General features: G+C 43.2%; 1 protein-coding gene across 1 annotated transcript in view; it reads left to right on the top strand.

Moving 5' to 3' along the window:
* Positions 1-23445, top strand: part of PDGFD (platelet derived growth factor D) — a 147564-nt gene that overhangs the window by 87257 nt on the left and 36862 nt on the right. Inside the window, exons 2-3 of the mRNA XM_079974001.1 lie at positions 6958-7162; positions 10441-10621. Coding sequence (XP_079830127.1) covers positions 6958-7162; positions 10441-10621 — 386 coding nt within the window. The remainder of the gene's footprint in view (positions 1-6957; positions 7163-10440; positions 10622-23445) is intronic.

Raw genomic sequence — 23445 nt, 5'->3', positions numbered from 1 at the left:
AAATTATTGATTTTATGCTGGGTGTTGTATATTATGCTTGATTGCAGGGGAATTCTGTAAAATTGGGCGCACAATGCTAAATGCAAGGCTCCTGCTGTATACACGCCATTCATGTGAGCCATGGAGGACCACAAATGGTGGCTCCTGCAGATACCTCCATGATCAGGCAGGGATATAAGGGATTTGGTAGTCCTTGAGGTATCCTGAACCCAAGTTCTTAAGGGCCTTGTGAATTAATGCAAGAACCATCAACTTGGTCAGAGAGCAAACATTGAGGAATTCTGCTATTCCATCAAGGCATTGGACCAGTCAAATTTCAGTGGGCAGCACAAAGGACTTCCATGTTCTAAGCATTTTAACCCTGGAATTCTTTTTAACTGGGAATTGCAAGTGGAGCCTTAGCAAACAAAACATTAGCGATGGCTCCCATCCCAGCACGATTAATGGTGCTACCATTTCCAGCAAAATCATGTTTCCTTTTCCTTCTTACTTGTGAGAAAGAAAGAAAGAAAGAAAGAAAGAAAGAAAGAAAGAAAGAAGACAGAGGGGGAGAATGTGCAATATTAAGGTTATTCAATGGACCATTATCTTCCCATTTTGCTTTGACCACTATTGGCCTCCTCTCCAGCGAGCTTCCCAACACTGCTGTAAATGTCTTTCTCATAAACAATTACTCTTCATTTCCCACAAGTTCCAGAGGGGGGAATGAAAAAGAAATGAAAGCACTAAGGTACTTCTGGGTAGAAATGAAACACTGAGACTCTTCTTTCAACGCCTCTGTATGTCATGTTTATTTCTTATCCCTTGCACATATGCATTATTCAAAAGGAAGACTCAGGTTTTGTGGGATTCTGTCAAGGCATTGTGTTTTCCAGCACTGACCTGAGTTTGATGCGTTTGGGAATCTCAGAGCACAGTGCAAATCTTCCTTTGCCGAAAGATGAAAAGGATGGCGCTGTGCTTATCGCGCATGTGGTCGGAGAATGCTAGCGCGCCTTCCTTTATTAGCTTCCTGGATTAAACTCACATCATCTTTCTTTCCCAAAGCATTATGAGGCTCAATTAAAACCATATTGCCTCTGGCAGTCTCTTCGCAGCGGGTTAGGATCTCAAGTGTAAATGTACCTAAAGAATAGGTTGGTGAGGGGAATATTTCAGCTTGAAAAACAGAGAATGCTTGCCTAATAGAGAACGTGAAATTAGCAAGAGATAAAGGTGGTGCTGTGGGTTAAACCACAGAACCTAGGACTTGCCAATCAGAAGGGTGGCGGTTCGAATCCCCGTGATGGGGTGAGCTCCTGTTGCGCGGTCCCTGCTCCTGCCAACCTAGCAGTTTGAAAGCACATCAAAGTGCGAGTAGATAAATAGGTACCGCTCCGGCGGGAAGGTAAACAGTGTTTCCATGCGCTGCACCAGAAGCGGCTTAGTCATGCTGGCCACATGACCCGGAAGCTGTACACCAGCTCCCTTGGCCAATAAAGCGAGATGAGCGCTGTAACCCCAGAGTCGGCCATGGCTGAACCTAATGGTCAGGGGTCCCTTTACCTTTACCTAAGGTTGTTATATAGCTGCTCTAAATGAGCAGCAAATTCAGTAGATTCATGCCAGTCAATGGAATGGGTCCGATTGCAGGAAAAGTAAGGCAGGATCGCTCTGAGTGGACTTGACCCAACCCAGGGTGACATGGTGCTGCTTTGACCCAATCCAGCCAAATCCCAGGTTAACAAAAATCAGCCCTATTCAGTTTGTGATCTGCGATTTGGCAAGAACCATAGCACAGTCTTTGCCCAGATACCAAAGTATACAGATCATTTGTTAAGTGCAGAGAATAGCAGGCATATAAAATCTAATGTGTCCATTTGAAGTACTTAGATACAGCTATGGGATATGTGTGATTAAGCCCATACCCCTGCTGTACTTCTACCTACATTAAAGAGATGCCAGATTTTACATGTCTGCTTGCTTCATGCAGACCACCTCTGTGATTCACTTTAAGTGGCTGATGGAGACTCTTTTTTATTTAATCATAAGTGGATAGATTTCACTTTAGGAAATTTCTAGTGGGGAATACAAAGTGAACAGCAGATTGAGCGTCTATAAAATGATGCAGCTTAATCACTTTTCTAAAAAAAAAGTCATTATGACAAGCGCTTGGGCTCCTGTCATATATATTTTTCAAGCTGTTTTTGCAGATAGAGTTATTCGCTCTCTAGAGGGGTGGTTGATGGACTGCTGACATACATTTCTAATGTAGAATTTGATGGATGCGGATATCAGCAGCCACCCACCTAGTGGAAAACAGCCCAGGGGAAGAGAAGAAATAGTTACATTTGTATTTCTAAATGGATCTGAACAAGAGCTCTGAGTTTTGACCTAAAATTCACTTTATTTCCCTCCTAACCATCAATGATTCAAAAGCCTCGCTCAGTCAAAGGTTCCTCCTCATAATTTATTCTTGTCCTGTCAATAAAAGTTGCAGAAGGAGCAAATCTGTCCCCGATAGCTAGATGGATATATAATACAAACATTCAAAACATATTTGTACTTCTGTTTTCAAACCATCGCTAAGAATGAATAAAATATACAGTGGTATCTCTGGTTATGAACTTAATTCGTTCTGGAGGTCCATTCTTAACCTGAAACCATTCTTAACCTGAGGAACCACTTTAGCTAATGCGGCCTCCCACTGCCGCCACGCCGCCGGCACATGATTTCTGTTCTCATCCTGAGGTAAAGTTCTTAACCCGAGGTACTATTTCCGGGTTAGCGGAGTCTCTAACCCAAAGTGTTTGTAACCTGAGGTGTTTGTAACCTGAGGTACCACTGTATATCAATCAATGGCAACTGGGGACTGGGGACCACCTGTGGTCCAATGGTTTCATTCAGGTGGTCAGTGCTGTGCCTGTATGATTTAAAATCATATAACATCTAGCAGCTGTCATATAACATTCTGCAACTGCTACAGCAGAAACGCCTTGGTGCATCTGCAGCAGAACAAACGAACGCCTTCATCTGCCCCAGCTGCAACAGAACATGTGTCTCTACAGCCACAGCAGGTGCTGTAACCTTCCAGCAGTTTGACTTCACCCCCAAAGGCACACTCCTCCATTGTCACCAGAGAGCTGAGGTTTTACTTGCAGGGAAATGAATCAGAGCTTGCACAGTGCATGACCCAGCTCTGTGCAAGTCCCAGTGGTCAGCTGATTGTAATGTGAAGATTCACCCAACAGTCTGAAAGGGAAAAAATGCAGAACTATTTCTATGTGGGAACCCCACTTTAATGCAAGCTCTCCACCCATGCTTCTTCAGCTGGTATACATGCTGAGAACAAAATAAAAAACAAAGTAGGTTCCTATCTCCTTGTTGCTAATTGCTTTGAGAACAATGGTGGGAAGCAATGGTGGAAAGTTACTAAGCAGACAGATGTCAACTGAATTACACTTCAAGTTGACTTTGGACAAAGAGACAATGATTCATGGAGAGGCCGGTTTTTAAAACAATGACCAAATAGTTCTGTGACGTCTGGTCTCTCCCAGCCCTACCTGAATATGCTGGGGATTGAACCACTAATTTTTACACTCAAATCAGATGCTCTCCCACTGAGCTTTGTCTCCTCTTTGCAGACACCCATTGCTACTCAGAGCACTTCCTAGAAGACTTTTGCCAACCTGTAGAGAGCCCTGTTCATGTTCCTCTATCATAACATAATGATAATGTAATCACAAATAAATAACCACAGTGCTATGGAGAGGAAAGGACATCCTCACCTCCTGATATGTGGCATATCCGAAGTCCTGCTTTAGCATAGTACAGTCAAATCCTGGTTCCTGAATGGCTTAACTGTTGCTGAACAAATTGCCTCCTGAATGCCCAAACCCAGAAGTAAGTGTTCCGGTTTGTGAACGTTTTTCAGAAGCCAAACGTCCGACGTGGCTTCCGCTTGAGTGCAGGAAACTCCTGCAGCCAATCGGAAGCCATGCCTTGGTTTTTGAACTGTTTTGGGAATCGAACGGACTCCCAGAACGGATTAAGTTTGATAACCAAGGTACCACTGTACTTAAAAATAAACACCCAATAATTATGTCATGTTAAGTTTACATGCTGTATACGTATCTGAAAAGCCCTTTTCTAATAGCCATAGGTTTGGCGATGCGTTGACCAGGATATATTTGTCTCCAACACTCCCCTTTGGTTGGACCAAGGCATCAAAGGCTCTGTGAGTGGTAGACATCTGAGCTCTTAGGCCCAAAGTATATGGAAGACTGCCTTGATCCCTGCCAAACTTCTCAGCTGTTAAGATTAGAAGAGACGTTCCTCTTCAAAACTCTGTTGCCCTCAGGAGCATGGGGACGGGTGGCCTGGGAGAGAACTTTTTGTGGCAGCTCATACCTCCCAACAGAGGTATACCTAGCACTGAATACTGAAGATATGTCTCTTTACCCTGACCTTTGACAGTTGTTTTGTTTTGTTTTGTTGTCTCGTCTCGTCTCGTCTCGTCTCGTCTCGTCTCGTCTCGTCTCGTCTCGTCTCGTCTCGTCTCGTCTCTTCGTCTCTTCGTCTTGTGATGTAGAGAGCCAGTGTGGTGTAATGGTTAAGAGCAGTGGACTCGTAATCTGGTGAACCAGGTTCGCTTCCCCGCTCCTCCACATGCAGCTGCTGGGTGACCTTGGGCTAGTCATACTTCTCTGAAGTCTCTCAGCCTCACTCACCTCACAGAGTGTTTGTTGTGGGGGAGGAAGGGAAAATGAGATTGATAGCCACTTTGAGACTCCTTAGGGTAGTGATAAAGCGGGATATCAAATCCAAACTCCTCCTCCTCCTCTTCTTGTCTTGTTTTGTGGGACTCACCCCTTTGGCTGAATTTATACCGTTCTCTTCTATTTGGGATGGTTCTATGTGTTTTATTGTTGTAATGGTGCCCTCTTGGTTGTTCTACTGCCCTCAGAAGCTTGAGGGGTGACAGCCCAGGAGAGGACATTCTCTGTGGCAGTCCCTAAATTGTAGAACTCCCTCCGCACAGAGGTACATCTGGCACATTCATTAGCCTCCTTCCAGCGAATCATCTCTTTGCCTGGCTTTTGACACTTGGGATGTATATTTTTAGGACCCAGATTATTTTTGGCATTTTAAGTTGTTTTAAGTCGTTGTTTCAATTGTATAATATTGTGTTTTAGTATTAATGCTGTGTTTTACTTGTTGTAAAAGATCCCATGGACACCCTCCCAGTGGCCACAGAACTGCAACTTTGGGGGTTATTTTTACTGAAATACTGGGACATTTGTATATATGACAACTCAATAGCATGCACTTTCCATACCTAAAATTTTACGGGCCGTGATGAGAGAACTGGAAACTGTTAGCATGCTTGTTTTACCATTTCTGAAGAACTGTACACATAAAAATAGGGACTTCCTAGGGATGATCAACTAGAAATTGTTAAATGGTTTTAAAACTGGCTGGCATTTTATCTATTCCAGTACAGTGGTACCTTGGTTTAAGAAAAGCTTAGTTTATGAACAACTTGGATTAAGAACGCTGCAAACCCGGAAGTAGATGTTTTGGTTTGTGACTTTGCTTTGGAAGCAGAACATGTTCCGCTTCCTGTTGAGTGTGTTCCATTTGTAAACTGAGTCCCCCGCTGGTATAGGAAAGCACACCTTGGTTTAAGAATGCTTTGGTTTAAGAACGGACGTCCGGAACGGATTAACTTCATAAACCAAGGTACCACTGTAATCCAAATCTTGCAATGCAAGTTCTCCAAACAAACAAATATGTATATATTAGGGGAAAGTGGTGCATTAAAATGTTAGTAAAAATATCATTCAAAACTGCTATATATGGGAAAATTTCTTGCAAAAATGTGTGCATTATATAAAATTGCATATAAAAATGTGTTTTTAGGAGAAAATTACACTAAAATGTTTTGTTTTGTTTTGTTTTGTTTTTGGAGAAAATGACAGTAAATCTCAAATTGTTGCTAGATATGGAAACCTGAATTTAAGTCTGAAGAAATGAGAAACCAAGAGAACAAGGTGGATAGATGCTTGCATCCCTACTGATGAGCCAATGCTCTGACTCAGTATAAAAGACTGTCATACAAGCTTTTTGTGCAATCCATCTACTATATATTTTGGAAAGTTGTGGTTGTGTTGACTGTGCATTTGGCCACCTCTTAAGATATCATAATGAAGTTTTGCATGTTTCCTTGAAATCAAGGAGCAGTATTTCATTTGTTTTGAATGAGAGGAACACAAGAAGCTGCCTTATATCATAGAATCAGAGAATCATAGAATCATAGAGTTGGAAGAGACCACAAGGGCCATCAAGTCCAACCCCCTGCCAAGCAGGAAACACCATCAGAGCACTCCTGACATATGGTTGTCAAGCCTCTGCTTAAAGACCTCCAAAGAAGGAGACTCCACCACACTCCTTGGCAGCAAATTCCACTGTCAAACAGCTCTTACTGTCAGGAAGTTCTTCCTAATGTTTAGGTGGAATCTTTTTTCTTGTAGTTTGGAATCATTGCTCTGTGTCTGCTTCTCTGGAGCAGCAGAAAACAACCTTTCTCCCTCCTCTATGTGACATCCTTTTATATATTTGAACATGGCTATCATATCACCCCTTAACCTCCTCTTCTCCAGGCTAAACATGCCCAGCTCCCTTATCCAATCACACCATTGGCCCATCTAGCTCTGGCAATGGCTCTCCAAGATCTCAGGCAGGAGTTTCTCCCAGGCCTACCAGGAGATACCAGGGACTGAATGTAAGGCATGTAAGGCAGATGACAGCTTCCAAAATTGCACTGATTCTAAGCACTGGTTTCAAAACTGCACCAATGTTTTGTTTCTTAGAATTCTTGAGTAGCACTGGGTACGAAACTGTTAGCGTTCTATAAATGTAAATAATGTTGCTTTGCTGATTTCCCCTCCTGAACTACATACTAATCTCCACTAACAGAGAGCAATCACCTCACAGCCTTGTACCGGAAGGAAGAGACCATCCGCGTCTTGCGCAGTGGTGAGATCCACAGCCCTCGCTTTCCTCACAACTATCCCAGGAACCTGTTACTGATGTGGAGGCTGCTTTCGCCAGAGAATGCAAGGATACAGCTGGTGTTTGATAACCAATTTGGACTGGAGGAGCCAGAGAATGATATCTGCAGGTGGGTTGTGTGAGAGTGTGCGGAGGGGAAAGTCGTGAAGCGTTAATGGCATCAACACAAAGAGAAAAACAAGGCAAAAATAATTAAAAACAAATTATTATTATTATTATTACCCCACCCATCTGGCTGGATTTTCCCAGTCCCTCTGGGTGGCTCCCACAGAATATTAAAAACACGATAAAACATGAAACTTTAAAAACTTCCCTAAATAGGGCTGACTTCAGATGTCTTCTAAAAGTTGTTTATTTCCTTGACATCTGGTGGAAGGGCGTTCCACAGGGCGGGCGCCACTACTGAGAAGGCCCTCTGCCTGGTTCCCTGTAACCTCACTTCTCACAGTGAGGGAACCACCAGAAGGCCCTCAGAGCTGGACCTCAGTGTCTGGGCTCAACTATGGGGGTGGAGATGCTCCTTCAGGTATACAAGGTCAGCACCAACACTTTGAATTGTGCTCGGAAATGTACTGGGAGCCAATATAGGTCTTTCAGGACTGGTGTTATGTGGTCTCAGCTTCCTGCCTGGCACATTTAGGGAGCTTGTGGGAACTCTGTTTCACTTGAGCAATATGGCTCCATACACCAAACATCCATACTATCACAGGAGGCTTCCTTGTCCCAAGCAGTTGGATTTACCCCACTTGGGGTACCCAACTTGGTGCCCTCAAAATGTTGATGGACCTCAAGCTCCCATCACCCCTGATGATTGACTGTGCTTGCTGGGACTTATGGGAGCTGGAGTCTAACAAGATCTGGAGGACATGTTGGCGATCCCTGTGACTGCAAAATGTCATGATGCTGTGTTGGCTACCCTTGTTTTAGGAGTTCAAGGATCATAGTCAGACTGATACTATTCCCTCTAAGGCAGCCTTTCTCAACCTGTTGGTCCCCAGATGTTGTTGGACTACAACTCCCATCACCCCTAGCTAGCAAGGCCAGAGCTCAGGGATGATGGGAGTTGTTGTCCAACAACATCTGGGGGCCCACAGTTTGAGAACCACTGCTCTAAGGTATGAAGTTGGGGCCTTCATCCAGGCTACGGAAAACTCTGGACAGCATCCAATACATTTTTATCTCTGTAGAGTAGTCAAGAAAGGAATGGGAAGGGATAGGCTGTGGAATAGTCAGCTGTTTGACTAGGATGCTTGCCCCTATGCAGAGTTTGTTCTTTTTAATGTTTATTTTGAATAACGATACAATTTGGGCTCATTTGGGCTCACAAAGGAGCCATATTCCTAGCTGCACTGGCTGCTTTATAGCTCTTTTGCTTCCGCAGAGTATTCAAAGCATATGGATGAATTTCAGCCCGTCATAAATAACCCACAAAGTCCTGTTTGGGATTGGGAGGCTTGTCGCCAAGGAGAGAGGCATGCCTAAACTTTCCCTTGACAGGCTTTCCAGACAAGATCTACATGCTACCACACTAGGATTTTTAAAGTGTCTAAAGCTATGAAGCATCAGGTTGTGGCTACTCTGCTTTGCCACATTGCTGTCCAGAGCAGTCAGTGATTGGTGGCTGGTAATGCTGAAACAAGCTTCCACAGCAGTAGTCTAATACCTAATTGGCCATCCCATTTCATAACTGTAGTTAACCATTAGAGAGTTATGGTTCCACCTTCCTCCAAGCCAGCAATGTAGCAGTTGAGAGCCTTTCTGGCCCTCTAGATGTTGGGAGTGACAGACAGCATGGTAAAGAGATTGGAGCAGTGGCGGCAGCAGCAAAGGAGACCACCCTCAGCCACCTTGTTAGTTGCTGGAGTGAATGGTGGGAGCCAAGATACTTCCATGCTGGGGCAAGGCCCCATCTGATTCCAGCCCAAATATAGGCCCATTTTATTATTTAACAGCATCAGCATCATCATCTTCATCTTATCTAAATTGCTTAATTAAAAAAAAAAACCAATACAGTGGTACCTCGGGTTAAGTACTTAATTCCTTCCGGAGGTCCGTACTTAACCTGAAACTGTTCTTAACCTGAAGCACCACTTCGGCTAATGGGGCCTCCTGCTGCTGCCGCGCCACCGGAGCACAATTTCTGTTCTCATCCTGAAGCAAAGTTCTTAACCTGAAACACTATTTCTGGTTAGCAGAGTCTTTAACCTGAAGCGTATGTAACCTGAAGCATCTGTAACTTGAAGTACCACTGTATACAATATTTACGAGCCATCTTTATAACCACATGCTAACAAGCTTGAATTAGTTCATTCACACTGTGAAATAATTAGAGTTGTTATGAATCACGACCATGGAAAGTATGGGGTTGCTGCAAGCCAGGAGATGGGAACTTGTGGGTCTCCAGAGGATTGTGGATTATAGCTCCCAGCAACCATGCTCAACAGCCATCTTGATTCTTGTGGTAGTTGTAACTCAACAACATACCCAGTGCTATGGGTTTGAAGCCAAAACCATTAGGGAATGTGCCCTATACCAAAAGAAAAATAAAGGAGAAGAGAAGAGAAGAAAGAGAGAAGAATTGCTTTGGTTTTTATTGTATCATATGTTGAAAACTCTTAATACATTTGATTATTATTTTTTAAAAAGTGAATGTGGCCAATTATTAGGCATAGCTTACCTTCAATAAAGTTTCTAGATAATATTGTGAGAATGGACTTGTGGACACTTCCCCCCACCCCAGTGTAGTCAGCTTGATGGTGTTTCTTTCACAGTCAACATTCTACACAAATTCCTGGTTTTTTAATGCAAAGTTGTGATGTATATTTGCATTTATAAATCCAATTTTATTGCTGTCGTTATGCTGTTTGCCACCGCGTTGTTTTAATGTTGGCAGTGCAAAATTCCCAGAGTTCCCTGGGAAAAGGCATTGACTGCTAAACCACTCTGAGAGTTGTAGCTCTTTAAGGAGGAATAGAGTTCCTCCAACAACTCTCCGCATCCTTTCTCAGGGTTCTTTGGGGGAAGCCATGACTGTTTCAAGCGGCATGACACTGCTTTAAATGTATAGTGCAGATGGAGCCCATGTGCTGTAGCAACCTTTCAATGGAGGTTTCTGAATAAAAGCAGCCTAAAGAAATAGTTAAAGACATTGTTTCACAGGGGAGGGGAAATGGCAGCCACCGGATGATGGCCACTGGTAGGAGTTCTCCATGCCTTGCAAGTTTTAACTCTTTCAATCTGAATATGTTCATCCCAAATTTTACACGCCCCAAATCTTGACAGCAGATCTTGGCCTGCTTTCTTCCCTCACTGTTCATTTAAAGTTCCCAGGAACTCAGCCCTAGTCCCGTAACATTGTATAATAAACATGTCCGTTCTAACTTCCAGATACGACTTTGTAGAAGTGGAAGATATATCCGAAATCAGCACCCTCATCCGGGGACGGTGGTGTGGGTACAAGGAAGCTCCTCCCAGAATCACATCGAAAACAAACCAGCTAAAGATCACCTTCAAGTCGGATGACTTCTTTGTGGCTAAGCCTGGATTCAAGATTTATTATTCCCTGGTGGTAAGTAACACAACTGCTTGTTTCAATGGAGTGGAGATTGTGGCAAGAAGGAGCTAAAGGAACATTGGGGATGGATGGAGCAGTAGTTACCTTAGAGCAAAGCGGTGGGGGGGAAAGTTAGCTGTCCGTAAATATTTCCTCTCCGAGAATATATCCCAGATCAAAGTAGGTTGACCATCCTCTGAGTAAATCAGAAGTTAAGGGGAAACTATAAAACTCTCTGCCATCCTCTTTAATAACGTGTTTCAACCCCTGCTATCACTTTGTGGTCTGGAGCGACAAGCTGAGAGCAGTGAAAAAAGGTCTTGAAGAATAACACTGGGAACGGCTGCTCTTTCTAAGCAAAAGTGAGGTCAGAAAGGGGAAAATATCCCTTCAGGGGTTGTAGCCCATGAATCTAAACAACACACACACAGGTCATATACAATAAATGCTGCAGACAGAGCACAGAGTGCCTCAGCAGGCCGTTAATTTGGGATCCGTGGTTTTTCCGCAGAATGAAGGTATTGCATGCATGCCTGCTTGCCATACTGATGAAACAGAAGAATTTGAGGGAGGGAGTTAGGGGAGGAGGCAATTTTTCCCCCCAGTGGACTGGGCAGATCTGTGTAGAGACCATGTGGCATAGTGGTTCGAGTGTTTGGCAAAAAGTGGGCAGAGCCAGATTCACTGTGGCTACATTCACACCACAGATTTAAAGCACCGTGTTACCACTTTTATCATTATTCATTTAATTTGTACAATTTATACACTGCTTGATTGTAAAAAAACCCAACAACTTCCAAGCAGTTTGCAAAAGACAAAACAGAAAAATCACAAAGGATTTGCAACTCTGCTTTGAAACACAAAATTAAAAATACCTCGGCTTTCGAAGCACCTGGTTAGGCTTGTCTGAACAGGAATGTTTTCAGCAGGTACCGAAAAGAGTAGAGTGAAGGCGCCTGCTTGGTCTCAATAGGCAGGGGGTTCCAAAGTGCAGGCACTGCCACACTAAATAATAGAGTCCTACAAATGCAGAACAGGTTTTATGTGGCATCTGTAGTAGTACCACTTCCACTGATCGAAACAGTCATGGCTTCCCCGAAAGAATTCTTGGAGCTGTAGTTTGTTAAGGGTGCTGGCAGGAGACCCTTATTCCCCTCCCAGAGCTACAGGTCTTATAAGCAATCCCACTTTCACAGGGAACTCTGGGAATTGTCTGCATGCAGAGAAGTGATTGATTGATTGATTGATTGATTGATTGATTGATTGGACACAGGGAAGCTTTGAAGGTTTATGAGCCCTACATTCTGTGTAAACAACTGCTCCCTTCTTATTTTCCATTTGGCTCATGATTTACCTGTTTAATTCTTATGTCCACCCCCCAAATGTCTATTTTCTTAGAGCTATTAAAGAAATTTACATTTTTACAAAGGTGCAACTGGTTGAACTTGGTTTCTACTCAAATCTGTTTGCAATCTTAGTCATGATTTAAGTTTACCTGTGCCTCCTAGAAGCTGTTAGCAAGCGGCAGTGTCCACACTGGCAACCTAAACCAGGTGAGGGTAGACGATGGGTCTCAAGCCCTCAGTGAGTTAGTGACTTGTGAAGAAAAGCTCTGGCCGACTGAGCGGATGAGACCAATCATGGGTCCAATGGTCAAGAAGGCGGTTTCTGCAAGGGCTGTAGAGGGAAGTGAGGGGTGGATGGGGGTCATCAACCTGGGAAGGCGGCCCATCTAAGGAGAAGGACACCTCTGATCCTCAACCTGTGCTGCCTTGTGAGGTAAGTTGGGGAGAAGAAAAGGCTAAGGAGTAAACCCTTCACAAATCTGGAGCAGAGTCCCTAAGTCAGTTGCATGGCACCTGAAGGAGCGTCTCCACCCCCATCGTTCTGCCTGGACACTGAGGTCCAGTGCCGAGGGCCTTCTGGCGGTTCCCTCGCTGCAAGAAGCCAAGTTACAGGGAACCAGGCAGAGGGCCTTCTTGGTACTGGCACCCGCCCTGTGGAATGCCCTACCACCAGATGTCAAAGAGAAGAACAACTACCAGACTTTTAGAAGACATCTAAAAGATAAACAACTACCTGACATTCAGAAGACATCTTAAGTGTTAGTGTCTTCAGAACTCATAGGGTTAAGGAGTTCTGGGTGACGTCTGTCCATTCTGACGTGTGATTTGTTGTTGTTTTTTATAATAATATTTATTAAATTTTGTATAACCAATAAAAATCATACATAATAACATAATATTTTCCATTATCCAGATTTCATTCTCAACTTTGGACTTCCTCACATCTCTTGTTCCTGCTTTCCAAACATAAGTTTTACCAGCAAATTATTAACTTGATTTAATTCATATTATATAATTTTCCAATATTTAATATCTCAAATTTTGGGATTTAACATACACTTATTGAAGCTTACTCATAAAATATTACTTATCCCAGATTTATCTTTTCATCTTCCAGTTGAATTTAAATTTATATTCTTTATAGCTAGTTTGTTGAAGCCATGTTTTTGCTAATCTTACATCTTTCTTAACAATCATACAATTTACAATATTTTTGTAGATAGTCCTTGAATTTCTTCCAGTCTTCCTCCACCAGTTCTTCTCCCAGGTCTCGGATTCTGCCCATCATCTCCGCCAATTCCATATAGTCTATCAGTTGCATCTGCCATTCTTCCAGTGTGGGTAATTCTTGAGTTTTCCAGCTTTTAGCGATGAGTATCCTTGCTGCTGTTGTAGCGTACATAAAAAAGGTTCGATCCTTCTTTTGCACACTCTGACCAACAATGCCCAAGAGAAAGGCCTCTGGTTTCTTAGGGAAGGTATACTTAAATACCTTTTTCAATTCATTGTAAATCATTTCCCAGAAAACCTTCACTCTAGGGCAAGTCCACCAGAGGTGAAAGAATGTTCCTTCAGCTTGTTTACACTTCCAACATTTATTATCAGACACATGGTATATCTTTGCAAGCTTGACTGGGGTCATGTACCACCTGTATATCATTTTCATAATATTTTCTTTCAAGGCATTACATGCCGTAAATCTCAAACCTGTAGTCCATAACTTTTCCCAGTCAGCAAACATGATGTTGTACCCTATGTCCTGTGCCCATTTTATCATGGCTGATTTGACCGTTTCATCCTGTGTATTCCATTTTAACAGCAAATTATACATTCTTGAAAGTATCTTAGAGCTGGGTTCTAACAGTTCAGTTTCTAACTTTGATTTTTCCACCTGGAATCCTACCTTTTTATCCAACTTAAAAACTTCTTTAATCTGAGCATAATGTAGCCAATCTCGCACTTTATCTTTTATTTTGTCCATACTCTGCAACCTCCAGTTGTCTCCTTCTTTTTCTATTATTTCCCAATATTTCGGCCATTTGGCCTCCATATTGAGTTTTTTCACAGCCTTAGCCTCCATTGGTGATAACCACCTTGGGGTCTTGTTTTCCAATAAGTCTTTATATTTCAACCAGACATTAAATACGGCTTTTCTGACAACATGGCTCTTAAAATTCTTATGTATTTTAGCCTTGTCATACCATAGATATGCATGCCACCCAAACACATTGTTGAATCCTTCCAAATCTAAAACATCAGTGTTCTCAAGAAGTAGCCAATCTTTCAACCAGCAGAAAGCTGCTGATTCATAATACAACTTTAAGTCCGGCAGGGCAAATCCCCCTCTTTCTTTAGCGTCAGTTAATATCTTAAACTTAATTCTGGGCTTTTTGCCCTGCCAGACAAATCTTGAAATATCTCTCTGCCACCTCCCAAAACACTCCATTTTGTCCACAATCTGCAAAGTTTGAAACAAAAATAGCATTTTTGGCAATACATTCATCTTAATTGCAGCAATACGTCCTGTCAAAGAAAGTTTCAGTCTTGACCAAACATCTAAATCCCTTTTAATTTCAGACCAACATTTTTCATAATTGTCTTTAAATAAGTTCCTGTTCTTCGCTGTTATATTTACCCCTAGGTATCTCACTTTTTTAACCACATTTAATTCTGTCTCTTTCTGAAACCTTTCTGATTCTGAAGTGCTTATTGTCCTGACGTGTGATTTGGAAGGAGGGAGGAGTTATTCCTCACTGCCTGTCTTTGTCTCTGAGGGAGACGGAAGCAGCCATGACTGCTAGCAGCCCAGGAGAATCTGAGTAATGCTGTTTTATTATTTTATTACTGCAATAAAGGACTGATAAATAAACACACTAACGACTGGGTGTGTTTGCATCTTTTACACCGGGACGCAATAGCTCCGCTGTGTTTTACTCTGCACTTAGTGGCGGACGGGATGGAAGGATCGGCGCAGCTGAGAGGGAAACGTGCCGGACCAGAGATCGCTGTAAGCAGCTGAGGCTAATTGGGTTCGTAAAACAATTAGCTACGCCACGTCAATTATCTAACAGCCCTGTTCAGGGAAGTTTTTAATGTGTGACATCTTAGTGTATTTTTGGTCTTTGTGGAAGCCGCCCAGAGTGGCTGAGGAAACCCAGCCAGATGGGCGGAGCACAAATAATAAATTATTATTATTATTATTATTATTATCATTATCATTATCATTATTATTACCGGAAGGCAGCCCTGTTTAGGGAAGCTTTTAATGTTTAATAGGTTATTGTATTTTAATATTCCGATGGAAGCTGCCCAGTGAGGCCAAGAATGGGGGGTCTTCTTATCTGGGCAACTCTGGACCTCCACACACTCTGCCCAGGCTTAATCTCCAGGGACGTCACTTCAGTGTTGCCAGTGCAGTGGTTTGGTTTTACCCCAGAGGCCTACTCCATTGTCTCTTGAGACAGATGAATGCAAAAAAGAAGAAGTAATTGTCTGCTAAACACCTGATAAAAGGGATTGAGGAACATAATAGTATTATTGGTTGCCAGTGTGGTGAGAAGTTCCTGAACAATCTGAACACTGTTGGAGACAGGATACTGGGTTAAATTGACTATAGGGATAACTCAACAGAGCCGTTCTTCTAGGTAAATGGCTACACCATATAAGCCTTTAATTTGAAGGCAATTTAACAAAACAACAATTTATGATTTCCTTTCCCTGGAGTACCGCAATGCATAAAAATTAAGCAATGCTGCATTGTGTGATATTTCCAAAGAACCTCTCTTACAATTAGCCAGCTTTATGAGAAACTGTGAGCAGCTAATATGGGACCCTGGGGGTTTAGGAAAAAAACAAAATATATAACATTTCAACAGAGCAGCTTTTTCAGCAGCGGGAAATGGATAAGTGATGTTGCTGAGCATCTATCATGTTGGCAGCGTGAACAGAAATAAAAATATTTTGCATCCTGGACAACCTTTATGAGAGAAGTCCAGGAGCTGTAGTTTGTTAAGGGTGCTGGGAATTGTAGCTCTTTGGGGGTAAACTACAGGTCCCAGAATTCTTTGCGGGAGACATGTGGTTTAAATATGTGGTGTGGATGTGATTGTCACAATATTTTCTGAAACCAAAATAGCCTTTCTTAGCTGCTAACCTGAGCATCACATGCCAGTTGGGAGTTCCTAGAAAGAAAGCTATCTATCTATCTATCTATCTATCTATCTATCTATCTATCTATCTGTAATGGTTGTAAGGGGGTTACTTGTGCGTATGTTGCCTTCAGTTTTAGTTATATTACCTGGCCAACCATGCTTTGGCTGACAGCTCACACTCCGTAACCAGTCAGTCACTTGCAGAATCCATCAGTGGGCGTTTCTTGAACCTCTTCCAGCATAAGAGCTGTTTGACGCCTAGTCTCCTCCTACTTTCCCTGCGCGGAACTCGTCTGCGCAAGTACGGGGAAGGCAGGGGCGTGTCAGCGCTCTCTCCACTAGTCTCTGGTGAAGGGTCTTGGAGCGCTGTCTCCACTTCCTCCATCTCCCTCTCTTCTCTACTGGTGTTACACTGAATTCCTTCCCCCCTGCTGGTCCCCTCTCCGGCATCGCTCTGGAGCCCTGTCTCCGCCTCTCGCTCTGATGTCAGTTCCCTGACACTATCTATCTATCATCTATATATAAATTTAAAAAGTAATCAAGCAGAATTAAAAAAAATATAACCTATTAAAATTTAAACAAAAACTGCACACCACTGCCAGCTCCCAAAAAGTCTAAATGTGGGATATGCTGGAGGTTTTTTAGAATGTGAATTGGTGATGGTGGTTGTTGTGTTAATTTAAAATAAAAATAAAAATGATTTGCCACAACAAATATGAAGCAATAATCAAAGCAACCATCAAGGGAGTGGGTTTCAGAAACCCAAACTATGATGCTGGGAATTTGAAAGTCATCTTTATTCATCTGAGATTATCTCTGCAAATTTCGGTGTGTCAAAGGTGGGTTGCAATTACACTCAGCTCTTGCAGCACTTGCGATGTAGCTCCCCCAGATGGCATGAAAATCACCTGGCATTGTCCCCTTACACATTGCTCTGGTCTCCTGCACTCACTTCTCCATGAGTGCTATCCAATTCCCCTCTTGATACCAGCATCTTGGTCTCCTGTCTCTCTCCCCTTTACCAGTGTGTTTGTGTATCAGAATGATTTATAATGTTTTCCAGGCTATAAACCTGCAAGAGAATGCTGTTAGTTGTTGTTTTTTTTAATTTATTTAAGCCGTTCATCCCTTTTGTTCTTTACAAATAAGTTTAAAGCATCTTAAATTATTAACAGACACCGAATCAATAAAAGCAATAATAAAAACAAATCCCAACCTTCTTTTTTTTAAAAAAAAAAAAAAAAAACAACCAGTATCATATAATAAGGGGAGGTGAAAAGAACTGACTGAGCAAAAAAGCTAATGCAATCTAATGCTGCTTTAATAAATGCAGAAGAACAGAAGTAGAACGTGCTGGATCAGACCAAAGACCTTTCTAGTCCAGCATCCTGTTCTCACAGTGGCCAACCAGATGTCTGTGGGAAACCAAGGAGCAGAACAAGTTTAAATGAGAGCCAGTGTGGTGTAGTGGTTAAGAGCGGTGGACTCGTAATCTGGTGAACCGGGTTCGCTTCCCTGCTTCTCCACATGCAGCTGCTGGGTGACCTTGGGCTAGTCACACTTCTCTGAAGTCTCTCAGCCCCACTCACCTCACAGAGTGTTTGTTGCGGGGAAGGAAGGGAAAGGAGAATGTTAGCCGCTTTGAGACTCCTTTGGGTAGTGATAATGCAGGATATCAAATCCAAATCCAAACAAGAGCATAAGAACCCTCTCCCCTCCTTTGGTTTCCAGCAACTGGTATTCAGAAGCATTGTTGCTACTAACTGTGGAGGTCTGCCTTGTAGCCAATGTCTTGTAGCCATTGATAGCCTTATCTTCCACAAGTTCTTCCCATCCTCTTGTAAAGCCTTCCAATTCAGTGACCATCACTGCCTCATGTGGAGTGAGTTCTATAGTTTAACTATGTGCTTCATGCAGAAGCACTTTCTTTTATCTGTCCTGAATCTTCCATCACTCAACTTCATGCCTCTCTGAAAGTAGAGGAAGAGCATAGTGGAGGCCAACAAAATAGGTTCCAAAAAAAATGTACAGTGGTACCTTGGGTTACAGACGCTTCAGGTTACAGACGCTTCAGGTTACAGATGCTTCAGGTTACAGACGCTTCAGGTTACAGATTCTGCTAACCCAGAAATTGTACCTCGGGTTAAGAACGTTGCTTCAGGATAAGAACAGAAATCGTGCTCCGGCAGCGCAGCAGCAGCAGAAGGTCCCATTAGCTAAAGTGGTACCTCAGGTTAAGAACAGTTTCAGGTTAAGAACAGACCTCCAGAACGAATTAAGTTCTTAACCCAAGGTACCACTGTAGTATGTTGTTGTTGTTGTTTAGTCATTTAGTCGTGTCCGACTCTTCGTGACCCCATGGACCAGAGCACGCCAGACACTCCTTTCTTCCACTGCCTCCCGCAGTTTGGTCAGACTCATGTTTGTAGCTTCGATAACACTGTCCAACCATCTCGTCCCCTTCTCCTTGTGCCCTCCATCTTTCCCAACATCAGGGTCTTTTCCAGGGAGTCTTCTCTTCTCATGAGGTGGCCAAAGTATTGGAGCCTCAGCTTTAGGATCTGTCCTTCCAGTGAGCACTCAGGGCTTATTTCCTTCAGAATGGATAGGTTTGATCTTCTTGCAGTCCATACCACTGTAGTATAAACACCAACAACTGGGAAACACTGGCCTGCGAGCGCTCCACTTGGAGAACACCAAACACCTTACCAAAGGTGTCATGGGCTTTGAAGTTGCTCAAACTCAGGATGCAAGGGAGAAACGTGCGAAGAGGAAGGCACACTTGGCAAACTCTCACCGTGATCAACTCCTACCCGGAAACCTATGTCCCCACTGTGAAAAGATGTGTGGATCCAGAATTGGCCTCCACAGTCTCTTACAGTCTCACTGTTGAAACTGTGTTCATGGAAGACAATCTTTCTCAGCTACCAGTGATCGCCAAAGAAGAAGAAGAGTGGAGGTAGAACGTTCTCCTCCTTCTGACACACCTCTCCTCTCTGTCACCTGGCTTTCATCCAGAATTCTACCCATCCATTCTGTCTCTCATCCAGTTCCCCCCAAAACTCACAGTTCACCCAGAAAGTCTCACTAAGAAGAGGGTTTGCCGGAAACTGCTGGCATCACCCTATTGCAGATATTAATACTGAAGCAATTGGATGCATAAAACTTCAAGTTGCCATGATGTTCACTGGGTGATCTTGGGCCAGTCACTGCCTCTCAGCCTAACTCAACTCACAGGCTTATTTGGGGGGATTAAATGAGGTGTGGGGGAACCTTTGAATTCCAGTGGGGTGGGAAGATGGGATGGAAATGCAATCAATAATTCTGGGTGGTGCTGTAGAAAAGGCTCTGTCTTGCATTTCAACCAGCCATGCTTTGGAAAGGGGCAAGAAGCACTGCAGGGCCTCCGCTGCTGAACACACATCGTTGCAAGTTTATGGATTATTTCTTCCTCTCCCTCCGTTATTGCAACTGTTGCAGAGTACCTAGCCTCGTATGGATGACCCTGTCTCAAATAAGCCGTTGCCATGTCTGCAGTTGCTGAATGGAAACTGTGTAATAAATTTCATTTGATTTTATTGGATAATCAAATAACATTGGCATAATTCAGCATTTGGCTTACTGCAGCGCAGTGTAATTTTCGCTTTTGACAGAGCAAAAAGGTGTGTTCGAATAAAGCCCAAGGTCTTTCCTGTCATTGTGTTTTTATAGGTTTAGCAAGCGGTGCAGGTTTTATCAGACGTGCTAACTGCACATCTTGCTTTTGATGTCAAAATCACCGTGGCAAATCAATTTCTACAATTTCCCCCCATGAAATTACGTCAAATGATTGCAGTGGTGTTTGTTATACTTAAAAGCTCTGTGACTCTTCACAGGAAACTGCTGAACCACTTAAGTCAGTGCAGATAACATCACGAGCCAGATAATAAACTTGAAAACAGACTGGATTTTTAATAAATGAGTTATAATCACTCCCTGGAAATGGGAAGACAAATATCATACCAGCCGAATCAAAACCCATCCAGCTGTCAGGGACTGGGCAGAGAAGGAATGGTGGAGACCACCTCCCCAGCTTGACCCTTCCATGGAAGAGGAAGAGGAAGACAGTTTAGAGTTACATCAGGGGTTTGAGGGAGGTCACGGCTCAGAGGCTGCGGAGGGGAGAAGCTGGGAAATAATTGAAGAGTGGGAGGAAGAGGAAGCACCGGGGGGGTGACAGCTGACAGACACAGTGTCTTTAGAAAGCATTCCAGACCCCCCTCCTTCCAGAACCTGGTGAGCCTTGAAAGCAGGAGAGCAAAGAGTTCAAAGACAGAGGGCAATTAGTAGCACCCGTAGAAGTGACGAATGAGGAAGTGGGAGAGACGGGGGGTGGAGATTCACTCGGGACAACACCATTATCCAAGAGGCTGGGTTCTATAGCCTCACTCTGTAAATACTGCATTAAAAAGTGGACAGTAATAAAAAAATTCCTTGTCTTTGTATGTTCCTGGCAACCAGCCGGGAGTCACTAGCAGCAGCCGGACGCAGCCTTTGAAATTTGCAATTCACTGAATTTTGCAATGCAATTCTCCAGCTAAGCAATGTGTAGAAAAATGCACATACTGACGTCATTTAAAGGCTTGTTTACCCTCTGCCAGGGTTAGGCTGGCTCAAACGTCAGTAACTGAGTGTGTTTTGGATCCGGTGTAACTTTATGCCAGCTTAATTCACACTGTTTTGTTTTATGGCAACTTCTGGTGCCTAGGATTGCTCCCTTAAAGATCCATTAATTCTTGGCCACCAAAGTTACCATATGATTGGAAAATGCAGTTTTCCAAAATGTGGAATTATGTACAAAGTAAATCACCACACAAGTCTTGTAGTGATGAGAAGTAACCACTGGAAGATATTTACAGGATTAGGTCAAACAATGCAGTTGTTTTAGAAAGTTCCATAAGCTCTGGGCCTCTCTGCTTTTCATGTTAAAGTGATCATTAGAGGGGAATACAGAGCCCGGGACTAAAGATCTGAAAAAGCTATTAGGACATCTCATTAAATGATCTCTCGGGGCAAAAAATCTCTCCTATTGTCTGTTTCTTCCTTTCAGTCCAGTCTTGTTTTAAAAGCCCCAACAAATGGAGCTTCTATCACTCCTTCAGGGAGATCATCATGGAGAAAAATCTTGCTGTCAGGAAGATTTGTCTTCAAAGCAAGCTTATATTTTCCCTTTCTTTAATGCTGCCACATTATTCTTCCTGTCTTCGACCATTCTAAAGATCTATACTCTGTCTCTCCCATTCTCTACTCCCCACCCCAACATTTCCTCTCTTCTCTCAAATATCCTCGGAGCAGCAAGCATTGCGATCGGTTTGCGAGTGGAATTTGCACTTGCGTCAAAAGTCGCTGGAAGGGCCACACACACGATTCCATTTGCCTCATCTCAAATTCCACAGTTTCTTACGCCAGTGTAAGACCTCTTGTCTGGCTGAACCCAAGTCCTTCACTTCACTGCATTGAAGCTCCCTGCCCCATATCATACGAAGCTGCCTTTTTCAGCGGATGTTTGTCCATTGGAGCAAATGGGGCATTTATATTTCTACAGGGTATAAATAAAGGCTTGCAGTTCAGAAGGTCAGTGGTTCGAATCCCCGCGACGGGGTGAGCTCCTGTTGCTCGGTCGCTGCTCCTGCCAACCTAGCAGTTCAAAAGCACGTCAAAGTGCAAGTAGATAAATAGGTACCACTCCAGCGGGAAGGTAAACGGAATTTTCGTGCACTGCTCTGGTTCGCCAGAAGCGGCTTAGTCATGCTGACCACATGACCCAGAAGCTGTACGCCAGCTCCCTCGGCCAATAAAGCGAGATGAACGCCACAATCCCAGAGTTGGCCACGACTGGACCTAATGGTCAGGGGTCCCTTTACCTTTATAAATAATTACAACAGAGAATGGGAGCACATAAAATGAATGGAAAATTAAATAAGACTCTACAAATGAAAACAAATGGGAGCACATAATGATTCTGCTGCCCTAATGCTATTCATGGGGTCCCTATCCCTCGATGAAGCTGCACTTGCTCCTTTTCGACCCTTCACTGTTGTGTCATGTTGTAGTTGAAACTTTATATCTTCTCATGATTGTCATCCCGGTATGCTCTCCTTGTCCAACAAAACCTCCATTTTCTCTTTGGCCTTCGTCTCATGAACAGCGTGTTTTTACATCCGGCAGTGTACAAGAGCTTCCATCTACAACAGGACTTCCAAAACAGATTTATTTATACTTGCTTCCCCCTCCCTCCCCCTGTGCTTTTTACAGTATGTGGTGCTTGCTAAGTTGTAAATCATGGCTCTGTAAATCAAGGCCTAGCACAACATTAGGCCATTGTCACCACCATCAACACCATTCTTCTTGAAGAGTGAATACTTTGAAGTCGTAACTATCCCTATCCACTTTATTCAGCTCCTCCTAGATAGACCTACTCTGTCACATCATCATCATCACCACATTCATATACCACTTTTTCTTCCACGGAGCTCAAGGTTGGTGTACATGGTTTGCCCCCATTTCATCCTCACAACAAGCCCATGAGGTAGGTTAGACTAAGAGATGGTGACTGGCCCAAGCTCACCCAGTGAGCTTCATGGTTGAGTGGGGATTCAAACCCTGCTCTCCCAGGTCATAGCCCAACACTCTAACCATTATACCACTCTGGCTCTTCCTCACTATCTACTATTGGTTCCCTCTCCTCATTCAACAAAACTCCCTTGGACCCCATCTACCAATCAGCAAACATTCCTTGATTCTCGAATAAGCCTTTTAAAGTCTTACCTTGGTTGTTGAACACCCTGGAACTCAGACATTTTGGCTCCCGAATGAGCGAAACCCAGAAGTGACTGTTCCAGTTTTCGAACATTATTTTGGAAGCTGAACATCCGATGGGGCTTCCGAGGCTTCCAATTGGCTGCAGGAGCTTCCTGCAGCCAATCATAAGCTGTGATTTGGAAGTCGAACACTTTGGAAGTCGAACAGACTTCTGGAACAGATTCCGTTTGACTTCCAAGGTATGACTGTATATGCAGATGTTTATGCAGATTCAGTCTGTATTGATAGCATTTTACTGTGAATTTCTCACAATATACTTATACATTTTTCTCCTAATAAAAAGCAGCAACACTATTTTATGTACATTTTATGCTGCACTATATACTTTTTTTATATATGTTACTCAGCTGGAGAACTGCATTGCAAAATTCAAAGAGATTTGAATTTTGCAGAATAGCTGTGTTTTGGTCTGGGTAATGTTTTTGGGGTAAGAATCTGTGGAATCAATTTAAGGGAAATGGAATACAAGAGGGGGAGGGGG

This window comes from Podarcis cretensis (genome assembly GCF_951804945.1).
Source record: "Podarcis cretensis genome assembly, chromosome: 4".
NCBI classification, from domain to species: domain Eukaryota; kingdom Metazoa; phylum Chordata; class Lepidosauria; order Squamata; family Lacertidae; genus Podarcis; species Podarcis cretensis.
This window is presented reverse-complemented; position numbering and strand designations above follow the sequence as displayed.